General features: G+C 49.3%; 1 protein-coding gene across 7 annotated transcripts in view; it reads left to right on the top strand.

The window, feature by feature from the left end:
• Positions 1 to 20,040, top strand: part of AHNAK (AHNAK nucleoprotein) — a 139,814-nt gene that overhangs the window by 12,633 nt on the left and 107,141 nt on the right. For 2 of the 7 annotated variants that reach the window (XM_070565343.1, XM_070565342.1), the window contains one exon: positions 483 to 18,601. The exons of the other annotated variants lie outside the window; for them this stretch is intronic. In XM_070565343.1, coding sequence (XP_070421444.1) covers positions 483 to 17,795 — 17,313 coding nt within the window. In that variant the 3' untranslated portion in view covers positions 17,796 to 18,601. Of the gene's footprint in view, positions 1 to 482; positions 18,602 to 20,040 lie in introns of those variants that run through there. 7 annotated transcript variants of the gene reach the window in all.

Genomic DNA, 20,040 nt, shown 5'->3' with positions numbered 1-20,040 from the left:
CCAGGCGCCGCCAGTCTCAACAAAGGCTTAGACTCAACAGTGCTTTCCAAAGGTCCCTGGGAGAAATCCCTCCCGATTAAACAAACAAGCCGGTGAGTTGAGAGTTGAGAGCCAAAGGGTCAGGTCAGCACAGAGCTGGTCACCTGGAGGTGTCCCTGAGACTGGACAGGCTAATCTGAATCTAGGATTGATTGTTATTCCGTCTCTCAGACCACACAGTCCAGGAGTCTACACCCCGCTTTCCCCATGGCTTTCGCTTTGTTCCTCGAATTTCCCCAAATAGTTTCTGTTTTCCTCCTGGCATGTGGCTCTCAGCCCCTTTCTTCAGCCCCTGTGCTCTGCCCCAGGAGGCTCCATGGACCTCTGATATGGTCCCGGCTTCCATGGGCAATAGGCAACCATGTTGTCGGCTGGGCTGTGGCCAGGCGTCTGTGACTCAGGCAGACTCTGCTGCAACCTCTGCCGGGCGTGTCTTTCTGCAGAGCGGGGATGATGAGGAGTACCAGCGCATCTACACCACAAAGATCAAGCCTCGGCTGAAGTCGGAGGATGGAGTGGAAGGAGATCCTGGGGAGACCCAGAGCCGCACCATCACAGTGACTAGAAGAGTCACGGCCTACACTGTGGACGTCACAGGTCGGGAAGGAGCCAAGGACATCGACATCAGCAGCCCTGAGTTCAAGATCAAGATTCCAAGGCACGAACTGACGGAAATCTCCACCGTGGGTGTGGACACCCAGCCTGGGAAGACAGTGATCAGATTGCCCTCGGGCTCGGGGGCAGTGTCGCCAACCACAGGCTCTGCAGGGTCCATTTCCGCTTCGGGACCAGAGCTCCAAGGTGCTGGCCACTCGAAGCTCCAGGTCACCGTGCCTGGGATAAAGGTGGGAAGCCCGGGCGTCAGTGTCAGTGCAAAGGGCTTTGACTTGGGTGGCAAAGGAGGGGTCCAAGTTCCAGGAGTGGACATTTCATCTTCTCTAGGGGGTGGGGCAGTAGAGGTGCAGGGCTCCTCTCTTGAGAGTGGCAGTAATGGGAAAATTAAAATTCCTACCATGAAGATGCCAAAATTTGGTGTCTCAACAGGACCTGTTGAGGGTCAGGCGCCAGGGTTGAGTGTTTCTGCACCTGAATTCTCTGTGGGGCACAAGGACAGCAAGCCAGGCTTGGCCATTGGCGGGAACATCCAGGCTCCTCAGCTAGAAGTTAGTGCCCCCTCTCTCAATGTTGAGGGCATTGAGGGGAAGCTGAAGGGCCCCCAGATCACTGGGCCATCACTTGAGGGTGACCTAGGCCTGAAAGGTGCCAAACCACAGGGGAGCGTAGGGGTGGACATCTCTGCTCCCAAAATCGAGGGCAGCGTCCTTGGCCCCAGTGTGGAAGTTCGAGCCCCTGACGTTGATATCCATGGGCCTGGAGGCAAACTGAATTTACCCAAGATGAACGTCCCCAAATTCTCTGCATCAGGTTCTAAGGGAGAGGGAGCTGGCATTGATGTGACACTGCCCACAGGTGAAGTGACTCTTCCAGGGATCTCTGGAGACATCAGGCTGCCTGAGGTTGCTCCTGGGGGGCTGGAAGGGAAGGTGAAGGGTACTAAAGTCAAGAGTCCTGAAATGGTTATTCAGAGACCTAAAATCTCCATGCAGGATGTGGATCTGAGCCTTGGGTCCCCTAAACTGAAAGGAGATATTCAGGTTTCTGCTCCTGGGGTGCAAGGTGATGTTAAAGGCCCTCAGGTGGCAATTAAAGGCTCCAAAGTGGACATCGAGACACCCAGCCTAGAGGGGACCCTGACAGGCCCCAAGCTCAGTGGGCCTTCTGGGAAAACAGGAACCTGCAAGATCTCTATGGCAGACGTAGACTTAAGTGTGGCTGCACCTAAACTGAAAGGGGGTGTGGATGTCACAGTCCCAGAAGTAGAAGGGAAAGTCAGAGTCCCTGAGGTTGACGTCAAAGGCCCCAAAGTGGATGTCAGTGCCCCAGATGTGAATGTTCATAGCCCAGAATGGAACCTGCAAATGCCCAAGATGAAAATGCCCAAGTTCAGCACTCCAGGAGTCAGAGGAGAAGGCCCAGATGTAGACATGAGTCTACCCAAAGGAGATATCAGTATTTCAGGGCCCAAGGTCAACGTGGAAGCCCCAGATGTCAACATAGGGGACCTGGGGAGCAAACTTAAAGGCTCTGACATTAAGCTGCCTGAAGTGAGTGTGAAGACACCAAAGATCTCCATGCCTGATGTAGATTTGCACGTTAAAGGCACAAAGGTAAAAGGAGAGTGTGATATAACAGTACCAAAACTTGAAGGAGAACTGAAAGGCCCCCAAATGGACATTGATGCCCCAGATGTGGACGTTCATGGCCCAGACTGGCACCTGAAGATGCCCAAAATGAAAATGCCCAAATTCAGTGTGCCAGGGTTCACAGCAGAAGGCCCAGAAGTGGATGTGAACCTGCCCAAGCCTGCTGTGGATATTTCTGGGCCCAAGGTAGATGTTAGTGCTCCAGATGTGAGCATTGAGGGACCAGAAGGGAAATTGAAAGGACCCAAGTTTAAGATGCCTGAGATGAATCTCAAAGCCCCAAAGATCTCATTGCCAGATGTGGACTTACATTTGAAAGGCCCTGGAGCAAGAGGAGAATATGATGTCACAGTGCCAAAGGTTGAAGGTGAGATTAAAGTTCCTGATGTTGAACTTAAAAGTGCTAAAATGGACATTGATGCCCCAGATGTGGATGTTCATGGCCCAGACTGGCACCTGAAGATGCCCAAAGTGAAAATGCCCAAGTTCGGCATGCCAGGCTTCAAAGGAGAGGGCCCAGAAGTGGATGTGAACCTGCCCAAAGCTGACATTGACATCTCAGGACCCAAGGTGGATGTTGAAGTTCCAGATGTGAGTATTGAAGGACCTGAAGGAAAGCTGAAGGGTCCCAAGTTCAAGATGCCTGAGATGAATATCAAGGCCCCAAAGATCTCCACGCCTGATATGGATTTACATATGAAAGGGCCCAAGGTAAAGGGAGAATATGATGTTACAGTGCCAAAGCTGGAAGGGGACCTGAAAGGGCCAAAAGTGGACGTCAGTGCCCCAGATGTTGAAGTGCATGGTCCTGATTGGAACCTAAAGATGCCCAAGATGAAAATGCCTAAATTTACCATGCCTAGCCTCAAAGGAGAGGGCCCAGAATTGGATGTGAACTTGCCCAAGGCCGATGTGGACATTTCTGCACCTAAGGTAGATATTAGTGCTCCAGATCTGAGTCTTGAAGGACCAGAAGGGAAGCTGAAAGGTCCCAAGTTTAAGATGCCTGAGATGCACTTCAAAGCTCCTAAGATGACTCTGCCAGATGTTGACCTGGATCTCAAAGGACCCAAAATGAAAGGAGATCTAGATGTGTCTGCACCAAAGATAGAAGGTGAGATGAAAGTTCCAGATGTGGACGTGAAAGGCCCTAAGGTAGATATTAAGGCACCAGATGTGGAAGTTCAAGGTCCAGACTGGAGCCTAAAAATGCCCAAGATGAAAATGCCTAAATTCAGCATGCCCAGCTTCAAAGGTGAGGGCCCAGATGTGGACGTGAACCTGCCTAAAGCTGACATTGACGTCACTGGACCCAAGGTTGGCATTGAAGCCCCAGATGTGAGCCTTGAGGGACCAGAAGGAAAGCTGAAGGGTCCCAAGTTTAAGATGCCTGAGATGCACTTCAAGGCCCCCAAGATCTCCACGCCTGATGTAGACTTACACCTGAAAGGCCCCAAAGTCAAAGGGGATATGGATGTGTCTGTGCCCAAGATAGAAGGTGAAATGAAAGTGCCAGATGTGGACATCAAAGGCCCCAAAGTGGACGTTGATGTCCCAGATGTGGACGTTCATGGCCCAGACTGGAACTTGAAAATGCCCAAGATGAAAATGCCAAAGTTCAGCGTGCCCGGCTTCAAAGCAGAGGGTCCAGAAGTGGATGTGAACCTGCCCAAAGCTGACATCGACATCTCTGGACCCAAGGTTGACATTGAAGCCCCAGATGTGAGCCTTGAGGGACCAGAAGGGAAGCTAAAGGGTCCCAAGTTTAGGATGCCTGAGATGCACTTCAAGGCCCCCAAGATCTCCATGCCTGATGCGAACCTGAATCTTAAGGGGCCGAAACTAAAGGGAGATGTGGATGTGACTTTGCCTGATGTAGAAGGTGAAATAAAAGTGCCAGATGTTGACATTAAAGGGCCCAAAGTTGACATCAGTGCTCCAGATGTTGATGCTCATGGCCCAGACTGGCACCTGAAAATGCCCAAAATGAAAATGCCCAAGTTCAGCATGCCTGGTTTCAAAGGAGAGGGCCCAGAAGTGGATGTGAACCTGCCCAAGGCTGACATTGATGTCGCAGGACCCAAGGTGGACGTTGAAGTTCCAGATGTGAATATTGAAGGTCCAAATGCAAAACTGAAAGGTCCTAAATTTAAGATGCCAGAAATGAATATAAAGCCTCAGAAGATATCCATGCCAGATGTTGGTTTGCATTTGAAAGGTCCTAAAATGAAAGGAGATTATGATGTTGCAGTTCCAAAAGTAGAAGGAGAGATAAAAGCTCCTGATGTTGACATCAAAGGTCCTAAGGTGGACATTAATGCACCAGATGTGGGAGTTCATGGCCCAGACTGGCACCTGAAGATGCCCAAAGTGAAAATGCCCAAGTTCAGCATGCCTGGCTTCAAAGGAGAGGGCCCAGAGGTGGATGTGAAACTACCAAAGGCTGACATTGATGTCTCTGGACCCAAGGTAGACATTGATGCTCCAGATGTGAATATTGAAGGTCCAGAGGGAAAACTAAAGGGTCCCAAGTTCAAGATGCCAAGCATGAATATACAGACACACAAAATCTCTATGCCTGATGTTGGACTAAATCTGAAAGCCCCTAAACTAAAAACTGATGTAGATGTTTCCCTTCCCAAAGTGGAAGGAAACTTGAAGGGTCCTGAAATTGATGTGAAAGCTCCTAAGATGGATGTAGATGTTGGTGATATTGATATTGAATGTCCAGAAGGAAAGGTGAAAGGCCCCAAGTTTAAGATGCCTGAGATGCATTTCAAAGCCCCCAAGATCTCCATGCCTGATGTAGACTTACACTTGAAAGGACCCAAAGTCAAAGGGGATATGGATGTGTCTGTGCCCAAGATAGAAGGTGAAATGAAAGTCCCAGATGTTGACGTTAAAGGACCCAAAGTGGATGTCGATGTGCCAGATGTGGATGTTCATGGCCCAGACTGGCACCTGAAGATGCCCAAAGTGAAAATGCCCAAGTTCAGCATGCCGGGCTTCAAAGGAGAGGGCCCAGAAGTGGATGTGAACTTGCCAAAGGCTGACATTAATGTTTCTGGCCCCAAAGTGGACATTGATGCTCCTGATTTGGATATTGAGGGACCAGAAGGAAAATTAAAAGGCTCTAAATTTAAGATGCCTAAGTTGAACATCAAATCTTCCAAGATATCCATGCCAGATGTGGACTTGAATTTGAAGGGACCCAAACTGAAAGGAGAGATAGATGCTTCTGTGCCAGAACTAGAAGGTGATCTCAGAGGCCCGCAAGTTGATATCAAAGGTCCCAGTGTAGATGTGGAGGTTCCTGATGTTGATCTGGAATGTCCTGATGCTAAGTTGAAAGGCCCTAAGTTTAAGATGCCGGACATGCACTTCAAGGCCCCCAAGATCTCCATGCCTGATGTACACTTGAAAGGCCCCAAAGTCAAAGGGGATATGGATGTGTCTGTGCCAAAATTGGAGGGAGATTTGAAAGGCCCCAGTGTGGACGTGGAGGTGCCTGATGTTGATCTGGAATGTCCTGATGCTAAGTTGAAAGGCCCTAAGTTTAAGATGCCAGACATGCACTTCAAGGCCCCCAAGATCTCCATGCCTGATATACACTTGAAAGGCCCCAAAGTCAAAGGGGATATGGATGTGTCTGTGCCAAAATTGGAGGGAGATTTGAAAGGTCCCAGTGTGGACGTGGAGGTGCCTGATGTTGATCTGGAATGTCCTGATGCTAAGTTGAAAGGCCCTAAGTTTAAGATGCCTGACATGCACTTCAAGGCCCCCAAGATCTCCATGCCTGATGTAGACTTACACTTGAAAGGCCCCAAAGTCAAAGGGGATATGGATGTGTCTGTGCCCAAAATAGAAGGCGAAATGAAAGTGCCAGATGTGGACATCAAAGGCCCCAAAGTGGACGTTGATGTCCCAGATGTGGACGTTCATGGCCCAGACTGGAACTTGAAAATGCCCAAGATGAAAATGCCAAAGTTCAGCGTGCCCGGCTTCAAAGCAGAGGGTCCAGAAGTGGATGTGAACCTGCCCAAAGCTGACATCGACATCTCTGGACCCAAGGTTGACATTGAAGCCCCAGATGTGAGTCTTGAGGGACCAGAAGGGAAGCTGAAGGGTCCCAAGTTTAAGATGCCTGAGATGCACTTCAAGGCCCCCAAGATCTCCATGCCTGACGTAGACTTACACCTGAAAGGCCCCAAAGTCAAAGGGGATATGGATGTGTCTGTGCCAAAATTGGAGGGAGATTTGAAAGGCCCCAGTGTGGACGTGGAGGTGCCTGATGTTGATCTGGAATGTCCTGATGCTAAGTTGAAAGGCCCTAAGTTTAAGATGCCAGACATGCACTTCAAGGCCCCCAAGATCTCCATGCCTGATATACACTTGAAAGGCCCCAAAGTCAAAGGGGATGTCGATGTGTCTGTGCCCAAAATAGAAGGTGAAATGAAAGTGCCAGATGTGGACATCAAAGGCCCCAAAGTTGACGTTGATGTCCCAGATGTGGATGTTCATGGCCCAGATTGGCACCTGAAGATGCCCAAGATGAAAATGCCCAAGTTCAGCATGCCTGGCTTCAAAGCAGAGGGCCCAGAAGTGGATGTGAACCTGCCCAAGGCCGACATTGACATCACTGGACCCAAGGTTGACATTGAAGCTCCAGATGTGAACATTGAGGGTCCAGAAGGAAAACTGAAGGGCCCTAAGTTCAAGATGCCTGAAATGCACTTTCATGCCCCCAAGATCTCCATGCCTGATGTTGATTTCAACTTAAAGGGACCTAAAGTCAAAGGAGACTTTGATGTTTCGGCCCCAAAGATGGAAGGAGAGTTCAAGAGTCCAGAATTGGATGTCAAGGGCCCCAAATTGGATGCTGACATGCCAGACGTAACTTTGGAAGGCCCAGATGGCAAATGGAAAAGTCCTAAATTTAAGATGCCAGACATGCACTTTAAAGCTCCCAAAATCTCCATGCCAGACATTGATCTACACTTAAAAAGCCCCAAGATAAAGGGAGAGGTGGATGTAGATGCTCCAAAATTGGAAGGTGGCCTTAAAGGGCCAGACCTCAAGGGTGACATCAGTGGGCCAGATATTGACATTGAAGGACCAGAGGGCAAATTGAAAGGCCCCAAGTTCAAGATGCCAGACATGCATTTCAAAGTCCCCAGTATTTCTATGCCTGATGTGGACCTAAATCTGAAAGGACCGAAAGTCAAGGGGGATGTAGATGTGTCTGTGCCTGAGGCAGAAGGTAAAATTAAAGTACCAGATGTGAACATCAAGGGCCCCAAGGTAGACATAAGTGCTCCTGAGGTGCATGGCCCAGACTGGCACCTGAAGATGCCCAAGATGAAAATGCCCAAGTTCAGCATGCCAGGCTTCAAAGGAGAGGGCCCAGAAGTGGACATGAACCTGCCCAAGGCCGACATTGATGTCTCAGCTCCCAAAGTCGACATTGAAGGCCCTGATGTTAACATTGAAGGACCAGAGGGAAAGGTGAAAGGTCCAAAGTTCAAGATGCCTGAGATGAACATCAAAGCCCCAAAGATCTCCATGCCGGATGTAGATTTACACTTGAAAGGTCCTAAGGTCAAAGGAGATGTAGACATTTCCCTGCCGAAGGTGGAAGGTGACCTAAAAGGCCCTAAAGTGGACATTGATGCCCCTGATGTGGATATTCAAGGTCCAGACTGGCACCTGAAGATGCCCAAGATGAAAATGCCGAAGTTCAGCATGCCAGGCTTCAAAGGAGAGGGCCCAGAAGTGGATGTAAACTTGCCCAAGGCCGACATTGATGTCTCAGCGCCCAAAGTGGACATCGAAGGCCCTGATGTTAACATTGAAGGACCAGAGGGAAAGTTGAAAGGTCCAAAGTTCAAGATGCCTGAGATGAACATCAAAGCCCCCAAGATCTCCATGCCGGACTTTGATTTGCACCTGAAAGGTCCCAAGGTAAAGGGCGATGTAGATGTTTCCCTGCCTAAGGTGGAAGGTGACCTCAAGGCCCCTGAGGTTGACCTCAAAGGGCCCAAAGTGGACATTGATGCCCCTGATGTGGATGTTCATGGCCCAGACTGGCACCTGAAGATGCCCAAGATAAAAATGCCCAAGATCAGCATGCCAGGCTTCAAAGGAGAGGGCCCAGAAGTGGATGTGAACCTGCCCAAAGCCGACATTGATGTCACTGGGCCCAAGGTGGACATTGAAGGACCTGACGTTAATATTGAAGGACCAGAAGGAAAGTGGAAAAGTCCAAAGTTTAAGATGCCTGAAATGCATTTTAAGACTCCAAAGATATCCATGCCAGATATTGATCTTAATCTAACAGGTCCGAAAATGAAAGGAGAAGTGGATGTCACAGGTCCAAAGGTAGAGGGAGATCTGAAAGGCCCTGAAGTTGACCTCAAAGGCCCAAAAGTGGACATTGATGTCCCTGATGTGGACGTTCATGGCCCAGACTGGCACCTGAAGATGCCCAAGATGAAAATGCCCAAGTTCAGTATGCCAGGCTTCAAAGGAGAGGGCCCAGAAGTGGATGTGAACCTGCCCAAGGCTGACATTGATGTCACTGGACCCAAGGTGGACATTGAAGGTCCAGATGTTAATATTGAAGGACCAGAAGGAAAGTTGAAAGGTCCTAAGTTCAAGATGCCTGAGATGAACATTAAAGCCCCCAAGATCTCCATGCCGGACTTTGATTTGCATCTGAAAGGTCCCAAGGTAAAGGGCGATGTGGATGTTTCTCTGCCCAAAGTTGAAGGTGACCTCAAAGGACCTGAAGTTGACCTCAAAGGCCCCAAAGTGGACATTGATGTCCCAGATGTGGATGTTCATGGCCCAGATTGGCACCTGAAGATGCCTAAGGTGAAGATGCCCAAGTTCAGCATGCCGGGCTTCAAAGGAGAGGGCCCAGAAGTGGATGTGAACCTGCCCAAGGCCGACATTGATGTCTCAGGACCCAAGGTGGACATTGATGTTCCAGATGTGAATATCGAAGGTCCAGATGCAAAACTGAAAGGCCCCAAGTTCAAGATGCCAGAGATGAACATCAAAGCTCCTAAGATCTCCATGCCGGACTTTGACTTAAACCTGAAAGGTCCCAAAGTAAAGGGTGATGTTGATGTTTCCCTGCCTAAGGTGGAAGGTGACCTCAAGGGCCCCGAAGTTGACCTCAAAGGGCCCAAAGTGGATATTGATGTCCCTGATGTGGACGTTCATGGCCCAGACTGGCACCTGAAGATGCCTAAGGTGAAGATGCCCAAGTTCAGCATGCCGGGCTTCAAAGGAGAGGGCCCAGAAGTGGACGTGAACCTGCCCAAGGCCGACATTGATGTCTCAGGACCCAAGGTGGACATTGATGTTCCAGATGTGAATATCGAGGGTCCAGATGCAAAACTGAAGGGCCCCAAGTTTAAGATGCCCGAGATGAACATCAAAGCTCCTAAAATATCCATGCCAGATTTGGACTTGAATCTTAAAGGCCCTAAAATGAAAGGAGAGGTGGATGTTTCACTTCCAAATGTAGAAGGTGATTTGAAAGGCCCTACTCTTGACATCAAGGGCCCGAAGATAGATGTAGATGCTCCTGACATTGACATTCATGGCCCGGAAGGCAAATTAAAAGGTCTCAAACTGAAGATGCCTGACATGCATGTAAATGTGCCCAAGATCTCCATGCCAGAAATTGACCTGAATTTAAAAGGCTCAAAGCTTAAGGGAGATGTTGATGTTTCTGGGCCCAAATTGGAAGGCGACATTAAAGCTCCCAAGTTGGATGTAAAGGGCCCAGAAGTGGACATTTCTGGTCCTAAGGTCAATATTGAAGGCAAGTCAAAGAAATCTCGTTTTAAGCTTCCCAAATTCAATTTTTCGGGCTCTAAAGTTCAGACACCTGAGGTGGATGTGAAAGTTAAAAAGCCAGATATTGATGTAACAGGTCCAAAAGTTGATATTAATGCTCCTGATGTTGAGGTCCAAGGGAAAGTGAAAGGAAGCAAGTTCAAAATGCCTTTCCTGAGTATTTCATCTCCTAAAGTTTCTATGCCTGATGTGGAATTAAATCTGAAAGGTCCTAAAGTCAAAGGAGACTTAGATGTTGCAGGTCCTAATTTAGAAGGTGACTTTAAAGGACCCAAAGTGGATATTAAGGCACCAGAAGTTCATCTTGATGCACCTGATGTGGATGTTCATGGTCCAGACTGGAATTTGAAAATGCCCAAGATGAAGATGCCCAAGTTCAGTGTGCCTGGCTTAAAAGCAGAAGGGCCCGATGTGGCTGTGGGTCTTCCAAAGGGAGATGTCAACATAGAGGCTCCAAGAATGGACATTGAGGGCCCAGAAATTAATGTGGAAGGTCTAGAAGGAGGCTTGAAAGGTCCTAAACTCAAGATGCCTGACCTGAATATCAAAGCTCCCAAGATCTCTATGCCTGACATTGATTTAAACCTCAAGGGCCCCAAGGTGAAAGGTGATGTGGATGTTTCTCTGCCCAAAGTTGAAGGGGATCTGAAAGGGCCAGAGGTTGATATCAAAGGCCCAAAAGTGGACATTGATGCCCCTGATGTGGACGTTCATGGCCCAGACTGGCACCTGAAGATGCCCAAGGTGAAAATGCCCAAGTTCAGCATGCCAGGCTTCAAAGGAGAGGGCCCAGAAGTGGATGTTACCCTCCCTAAAGCTGACATTGATATTTCTGGCCCCAAAGTGGACATCAACGCCCCAGATGTGAATATTGAAGGTCCAGATGCAAAACTGAAGGGCCCTAAGTTCAAGATGCCAGAGATGAACATCAAAGCCCCCAAAATTTCCATGCCTGACATTGATCTGAACCTGAAGGGCCCCAAAATGAAGGGTGATGTGGACGTGTCTTTGCCAAAAGTGGAAGGTGACCTCAAGGGCCCTGAGGTTGACATCAAGGGCCCCAAAGTGGACATTGATGCTCCTGATATTAACATTGAAGGCCCAGAGGGGAAATTGAAGGGGCCCAAATTCAAGATGCCAGAGATGCACCTGAAGGCTCCCAAGATCTCCATGCCTGATATTGACTTAAACCTGAAGGGCCCCAAGGTGAAAGGTGATGTGGATGTCTCCCTTCCCAAGATTGAAGGGGATCTGAAAGGCCCTGAAGTTGACCTCAAAGGTCCTAAAGTGGACATTGATGCCCCTGATGTGGATGTCCATGGCCCAGATTGGCACCTGAAGATGCCCAAGATAAAAATGCCCAAGATCAGCATGCCAGGCTTCAAAGGAGAGGGCCCAGAAGTGGACGTGAACCTGCCCAAGGCCGACATTGATGTCTCAGCACCCAAAGTGGACATTGAAGGCCCTGATGTTAACATTGAAGGACCAGAGGGAAAGGTGAAAGGTCCTAAGTTCAAGATGCCTGAGATGAACATCAAAGCCCCCAAGATCTCCATGCCGGACTTTGATTTGCACCTGAAAGGTCCCAAGGTAAAGGGCGATGTGGATGTTTCCCTGCCTAAGGTGGAAGGTGACCTCAAGGCCCCTGAGGTTGACCTCAAAGGGCCCAAAGTGGACATTGATGCCCCTGATGTGGATGTTCATGGCCCAGACTGGCACCTAAAGATGCCCAAGATAAAAATGCCCAAGATCAGCATGCCGGGCTTCAAAGGAGAGGGCCCAGAAGTGGATGTGAACCTGCCCAAAGCCGACATTGATCTCTCAGCACCCAAGGTGGACATTGATGTTCCAGATGTGAATATCGAAGGTCCAGATGCAAAACTGAAGGGCCCCAAGTTCAAGATGCCTGAGATGAATATCAAAGCCCCCAAGATCTCCATGCCGGACTTTGATTTGCATCTGAAAGGTCCTAAGGTGAAAGGAGATGTTGATGTTTCCCTGCCTAAGGTGGAAGGGGACCTAAAGGCCCCTGAAGTTGACATCAAAGGACCCAAAGTGGACATTGATGTCCCTGATGTGGACGTTCATGGCCCAGACTGGCACCTGAAGATGCCTAAAGTGAAGATGCCCAAGTTCAGCATGCCGGGCTTCAAAGGAGAGGGCCCAGAAGTGGATGTGAGTCTGCCCAAGGCTGATATTGATGTCTCAGGACCCAAGGTGGATGTAGACACTCCTGACATTGACATTCATGGTCCAGAAGGGAAACTGAAAGGCCCCAAGTTTAAAATGCCTGACCTTCACCTCAAGGCACCCAAGATCTCCATGCCTGAAGTCGACCTGAATCTGAAGGGACCCAAGGTAAAGGGTGATGTGGACGTTTCCCTGCCTAAGGTGGAAGGTGACCTCAAGGGCCCCGAAGTTGACCTCAAAGGGCCCAAAGTAGACATTGATGTCCCTGATGTGGACGTTCATGGCCCAGACTGGCACCTGAAGATGCCTAAGGTGAAAATGCCCAAGTTCAGCATGCCGGGCTTCAAAGGAGAGGGCCCAGAAGTGGATGTGAACCTGCCCAAGGCTGACATTGACGTCTCAGGACCCAAGGTGGACATTGATGTTCCAGATGTGAATATCGAAGGTCCAGATGCAAAACTGAAAGGCCCCAAGTTCAAGATGCCAGAGGTGAACATCAAAGCTCCTAAGATCTCCATGCCGGACTTTGACTTAAACCTGAAAGGTCCCAAAGTAAAGGGTGATGTTGATGTTTCCCTGCCTAAGGTGGAAGGTGACCTCAAGGGCCCCGAAGTTGACCTCAAAGGGCCCAAAGTGGACATTGATGTCCCTGATGTGGACGTTCATGGCCCAGACTGGCACCTGAAGATGCCTAAGGTGAAGATGCCCAAGTTCAGCATGCCGGGCTTCAAAGGAGAGGGCCCAGAAGTGGACGTGAACCTGCCCAAGGCCGACATTGACGTCTCAGGACCCAAGGTGGACATTGATGTTCCAGATGTGAATATCGAAGGTCCAGATGCAAAGCTGAAGGGCCCCAAGTTCAAGATGCCTGAGATGAACATCAAAGCCCCCAAAATCTCCATGCCTGACCTTGACTTTAGCCTGAAGGGCCCCAAAATGAAGAGTGATGTGGATGTCTCTCTGCCTAAAGTGGAAGGTGACCTCAAGGGCCCTGAGGTGGACATCAAGGGCCCTAAATTGGACATTGACACTCCTAATATCAATGTTGAAGGTCCAGAAGGAAAACTGAAGGGGCCCAAATTTAAGATGCCAGAGATGAACATTAAAGCCCCCAAGATCTCCATGCCTGACTTTGACTTAAACCTCAAAGGGCCAAAGGTAAAGGGAGATGTGGACCTTTCACTACCTAAGGTGCAAGGTGATCTGAAAGGTCCAGAGGTGGACATTGAAGGTCCTGAAGGGAAACTCAAAGGTCCCAAATTTAAGATGCCTGATGTCCATTTCAAAACCCCACAAATCTCCATGAGTGACATTGATTTGAACTTGAAAGGACCTAAGATTAAAGGAGATTTGGACGTTTCCATTCCTAAACTGGAAGGAGATATGAAAGGCCCCAAAGTGGATGTTAAAGGCCCTAAGCTGGACATAGACACTCCTGACATTGACATTCATGGTCCAGAAGGGAAACTGAAAGGCCCCAAGTTTAAAATGCCTGACCTTCACCTCAAGGCACCCAAGATCTCCATGCCTGAAGTCGACCTGAATCTGAAGGGACCCAAGGTAAAGGGTGATGTGGACGTTTCCCTGCCTAAGGTGGAAGGTGACCTCAAGGGCCCCGAAGTTGACCTCAAAGGACCCAAAGTGGACATTGATGCCCCTGATGTGGATGTTCATGGCCCAGACTGGCACCTGAAGATGCCTAAGGTGAAGATGCCCAAGTTCAGCATGCCGGGCTTCAAAGGAGAGGGCCCAGAAGTGGATGTGAACCTGCCCAAGGCTGACATTGACGTCTCAGGACCCAAGGTGGACATTGACGTTCCAGATGTGAATATTGAAGGTCCAGATGCAAAACTGAAGGGCCCCAAGTTCAAGATGCCAGAGATGAACATCAAAGCTCCTAAGATCTCCATGCCAGACTTTGACTTAAACCTGAAAGGTCCCAAAGTAAAGGGTGATGTTGATGTTTCTCTGCCTAAGGTGGAAGGTGACCTCAAGGGCCCTGAAGTTGACCTCAAAGGGCCCAAAGTGGACATTGATGTCCCTGATGTGGACGTTCATGGCCCAGACTGGCACCTGAAGATGCCTAAGGTGAAGATGCCCAAGTTCAGCATGCCGGGCTTCAAAGGAGAGGGCCCAGAAGTGGATGTGAACCTGCCCAAGGCCGACATTGACGTCTCAGGACCCAAGGTGGACATTGATGTTCCAGATGTGAATATCGAAGGTCCAGATGCAAAGCTGAAGGGCCCCAAGTTCAAGATGCCTGAGATAAATATCAAAGCTCCCAAAATCTCCAAGCCTGATGTTGACCTGGATTTAAAAGGACCCAAAATCAAAGGAGATTTTGATGTGTCTGTCCCTAAGATTGAAGGTACTTTCAAAGGCCCAGAAGTAGACCTAAAAGGTCCAGGTCTGGATTTTGAAGGCCCTGATGCCAAACTCAGTGGCCCAAATTTGAAGATGCCATCGCTGGATATATCTGCTCCTAAAGTAACTGCTCCCGATATTGATTTGCATCTCAAGGCACCCAAAATTGGAGTTTCTGGTCCCAAGTTAGAAGGTGGTGAACTGGACCTCAAGGGGCCCAAAGTTGATTTAGAAGCTCCAAGCTTAGGTGTACACATGGAGAGCCCAGATCTTAACATTGAGGGCCCGGATGTTAAAATTCCCAAATTTAAGAAACCCAAGTTTGGATTTGGGGCAAAGAGCCCCAAAGCTGACTTCAAGTCACCTTCACTTGATGTGACTGTTCCTGAGGCTGAGCTGAACGTTGAGACTCCTGAAATTAGTGTTGGTGGCAAGGGCAAGAAAAGTAAGTTTAAAATGCCTAAAATTCACATGAGTGGTCCTAAAATTAAGGCCAAGAAACAAGGATTTGATTTGAACGTTCCTGGGGGTGAAGTGGATGCCAGTCTCAAGACTCCTGATGTGGACGTCAATGTTGCAGGACCAGATGCCACGCTTAAAGTTGATGTGAAATCTCCCAAAACCAAGAAACCTATGTTTGGAAAAATGTACTTCCCAGATGTAGAATTTGACATTAAATCATCTAAATTTAAAGCGGAAGCCTCCCTCCCTAGCCCCAAAATGGAGGGTGAAATCCATGCACCTGATGTGGATATTTCGTCACCAGGGATTAATGTGGAAGGTCCTGACATCAGGCTGAAGTCTCCCAAGGTCAAAGTGCCAGGTATGGATGTTTCAGGGCCAAAAGTAGAGGGCGACCTGAAAGGCCCCAGGGTGCAGGCAAACTTGGACGCACCTGACATCAACATTGAAGGCCCAGATGCTAAAGTCAAAGCGTTTGGCATTTCTGCCCCTCAAGTCTCCATCCCCGATGTGAATGTTAGCTTGAAAGGACCAAAGATAAAGGGTGATGTCCCTGCGGTGGGCCTGGAAGGACCAGATGTAGATCTTCAAGGTCCAGAATCAAAAATCAAGTTCCCCAAGTTTTCGATGCCCAAGATCGGCGTCCCTGGTGTGAAAATGGAGGGTGAGGGAGCTGAGGTCCATGCCCACCTGCCCTCTCTTGAAGGAGGCTTGAGTGCATCAGATGTTAAGCTTGAAGGCCCTGATGTGTCTCTGAAGGGGCCAAAAGTAGACTTGCCTTCAGTGAACCTGTCTATGCCAAAAGTCTCTGGACCTGACCTTGACCTGAACTTGAAAGGACCAAGTTTGAAGGGAGACCTGGATGCATCTGTTCCCAGCGTGAAGGTGCATGCTCCAGGGCTTGACCTCAGAGGTGTCGGTGGAAAGGTGAAGATGGAAGGAGACGGTGTGAAAGTGCCAGGGATCGATGCCACAACAACACTTAACGTTGGTGTACCAGATGTGACCCTGAAGGGACCAAACCTGCAGGGAGACCTGGCTGTCTCTGGTGACATCAAGTGCCCTAAAGTATCAGTAGGTGCTCCTGATCTAAGCTTGGAGGCACCTGAAGGTAGTATTAAACTTCCCAAAATGAAGCTGCCCCAGTTTGGCATCTCTGCTCCAGGGTCCGACTTGGACATTAATGTCAAGGGGCCACAGGTTACTGGAGAACTCAAGGGGCCAGGCATGGATGTGAACCTGGGAGGTCTGAATCTGAAGGGGCCTCAGATCTCTGGCCCTCAAATCTCAGCACCGGATGTGGACTTGAACTTGGAAGGACCAAAAGTAAAAGGGAGCCTTGGGGCCACTGGTGAGATGAAAGGCCCCGCCATTGGAGGAAGTCTTTCGGGCATCGGTGTTCAGGGCCTGGAAGGAAACCTTCAAATGCCTGGAATTAAGTCCTCTGGATGTGATGTAGAGCTACCAGGTGTGAATGTGAAACTCCCAACTGGGCAAATTTCTGGTCCTGAAATCAAAGGTGATCTGAAAGGTTTCCATGGGGCTGCTCCCGACATTAGCGTGAAGGGGCCTTCATTTAATGTGGCATCTCCTGAGTCTGATTTTGGTGTCAGCTTGAAGGGCCCAAAAATCAAAGGAGGTGTGGACATCTCAGGGGGTGTCAGCGCCCCAGATATCAGCCTGGGCGAAGGGCATATGGGTGTCAAAGGTTCTGGGGCCGAGTGGAAAGGACCCCAGGTCTCCTCCGCTCTCAACTTGGATGCACCTAAGCTGGCTGGGGGACTTCATTTCTCAGGACCAAAGGTAGAAGGAAGTGCGAAAGGAGGCCAGATTGGACTCCAGGGTCCTGGGCTGAGTGTGTCTGGGCCTCAAGGTCACTTGGAAAGCGGATCTGGAAAAGTAACATTCCCCAAGATGAAAATCCCCAAATTCACCTTCTCTGGCCGGGAGCTGGTTGGCAGAGAAGTGGGGGTGGATATTAGCTTTCCTAAAGCAGAGGCCAGTGTCCAGTCTGGTGCTGGAGAGGGCGAGTGGGAAGACTCCGACATCAAACTCAAAAAGTCTAAAATCAAAATGCCCAAATTCAATTTTTCCAAACCTAAAGGGAAAGGTGGTGTCACCGGCTCACCAGAAGCATCCATTTCGGGGTCCAAAGGTGACCTGAAGAGCTCCAAGGCCAGCCTCGGCTCTCTGGAAGGAGAGGCAGAGGCCGAAACATCTTCGTCCAAAGGCAAATTTTCCTTATTTAAAAGTAAGAAGCCACAGCACCGCTCAAATTCCTTCAGTGATGAAAGGGAGCTCTCTGCACCTTCCACCCCGCCCGGGACTTTGGAGTTTGAAGGTGGAGAAGTGTCGCTGGAAGGCGGGAAAGTCAAAGGGAAACAAGGAAAGCTGAAATTTGGTACCTTTGGTGGATTGGGGTCAAAGAGCAAAGGTCATTATGAGGTGACTGGGAGCGATGATGAGGCAGGCAAGTTACAGGGGAGTGGAGTGTCCTTGGCCTCTAAGAAGTCCCGACTGTCATCTTCTTCTAGCAATGACAGTGGGACTAAGATTGGCGTCCAGCTTCCCGAGGTGGAGCTGGCGGTTTCCACTAAGAAAGAGTAGCTGACCTTTTTGTGTGTACATATATGTATAAAAAGACATCAGCCTTGGGTGTGTTTGTATATAAACTCCAAAGAGAAACACACCAACAGCCTCGGCAATAATGCAAAGATCTGGCCTCGGCCAGTGGCAAGCGCTGACCGCCTTTAGGCTCCCGGAGCTTTCCAGATAGGTAAAGAGTTCCAAGTTCGTCCAGCCTGTGTGCAAAATCAACAGTATTTGCCTTAAGATTTCAGTTTTTTTGCATTGAACGCTGAGAGCTCCTGTTTACTAAGCAAGCTTTTGTGTTTATTATCTTCATTTTTACTGAACATTGTTAGTGTCGGGGTAATGGAAACCCACTTTTTCATTGTAATGACTTTTGGGGCTTTTGTTAGTAAGGGTGGGGTGGGGTAGAAGGCAGTAGAGGGGGCCAGACCTCCATTTCTCCTAAGATTGGATCTACTCAAACAGTAAACACCCAAAGAAGGCCGAGAGGAGCTGGCAGGCAGGGCGTGTGGGTGTTCTTAGAACTCTAGCATCATCGCCTTTTTCTCCAGGGGCTGCGGTCACAGCCAGTTTGGTGTTCACAGCGGGAGGGTGTTAGAATATGTTTGCAAATTGGCCAACCTACCCGCTCACTAGGAGGGGCTTCCATTTTGTGAATTGTAAGAGAAATGTTTTCTTGACCGCCGTGCTCCTGACTCTGATTTCTTTTAACAAATGTTATCATGATTAAGAAATTTTCCAGCACTTTAATGGCAAATTAATTAAGAATGTAAGAAAAATGGATGCTGTCCAAGGCAAATAAAGCTGTTCATTAACCCTGATGTCTTATGCCTTTTCGTTCTGTGTTGAGGGGATGAAGCCTGGGGAAGCTGCACCCCCGGCCCTGACGGTTCAGACTGGATCCACCCAGTGGCATTGCTGGTTTCATTAGTGGGTGATGAGCGGAATGCTTTGTTTCTCTGTTCTCACGGTGAGGGCAGCTGCCCCCTTGCTGAGGAATCAAGAGAGGTGTGGCATGCTGGCAGCCCATGCACCAGGACCCACCCACCAACTTTGCAACCTCAAATGTGCATACATGCTTCAGAAATGGTTCTAAATGGGTGAAAGGATACAGATGTGAATTGAAAAAAAGCCCTATTGGAGGGGGAGAAAGGGATCTGGCTGTGAGTTGCGGGCCTGCCATCTATTCCTGACTTGGCTGCAGGTTTGCTGAGTGGCCTCAAGGTACCTGCCCTGTCTGGGCCTCAGGTTCCTCTTTGAAATAAGGATGCCCTATTAGGTATATTTATGGTTCCTTGTAGTCCATTTTAGGGCTAAACTTTATGAAAAATCTCTTCTGACCAAAGTCCCCTTTGGATTTCCAGTTCTGCAGACAATACATGGTGGAGGAACCTTCTAGAAACTGCCTCCTAAAGTTGGTCACTGTTGGGCAGAGGGCAATCTTATAGCAAAACAATTGGACCAAGCTTGTCCCCCTTGCCATCCCCCAGAGCTGCCACCTTTCTGCCAGCGGAGGCAGCTTGCTCCTCTCCCATCACCCCCAGACCAGAGATAACAGCTCCCACCCCATCCTGCCCTCTCCAGTACCAGCTTGTCAGTTGGTTTCTGCACATAACAGTGGGATGTCCTGCCCAGCATCAACTCCACCTGCTCTTGCTTGGATTTCAGACATGCATTTGCCAGCTCCATCCATTCCCACCTTAGCAGAGCCTGTGTCCCTGGGGGGGTCTGGAGCTCAAGTGTGGCTCTTGGTTTTGAAAAGAGATAGGTCACAAGGGAGGCACTCGATGCCCTGCTGTTTTTCTTAAGATGACCAACCTGCAGCTGCTTTTGTGAATTGGGCAAGACCCTTAATCTTTGAGCCTCACTTTCCTCACCCATAAAAGGAGGATGGTATCCATAGGACCAAAGAGTCCATTCAGGTGTTTGGGTTGTCTACTGTGCAAGGGGACTGCATTTAAGTGTGAGGCTGTATGTTTATTTATGGAGAACATGAGGGTGGGTATGGAGTCCCAGAGTGGCAAGTGTGAGCCCCTCCACACACTCAAGATTGAGAGCACGCACATGCCCGCTGGCACACATGCCTACACACAGCTGTCTTCTGCCCTGAGTCAGCACCCTTCAAGGGTGCTTCTTTCACTCAAACACAGCTCGAAGCCCACTTCCTGATCCTCCCTCAGTTCTGAAGCTGACAAATGTGCGGGGTGGGATGGTGCACATGCTACCCAAGATGTGTGCCCCTTGTGTCTGGAGGGTAGGG

This window comes from Equus przewalskii, chromosome 11 (genome assembly GCF_037783145.1).
Source record: "Equus przewalskii isolate Varuska chromosome 11, EquPr2, whole genome shotgun sequence".
Classification (NCBI taxonomy): Eukaryota; Metazoa; Chordata; class Mammalia; order Perissodactyla; family Equidae; genus Equus; species Equus przewalskii.
This window is presented reverse-complemented; position numbering and strand designations above follow the sequence as displayed.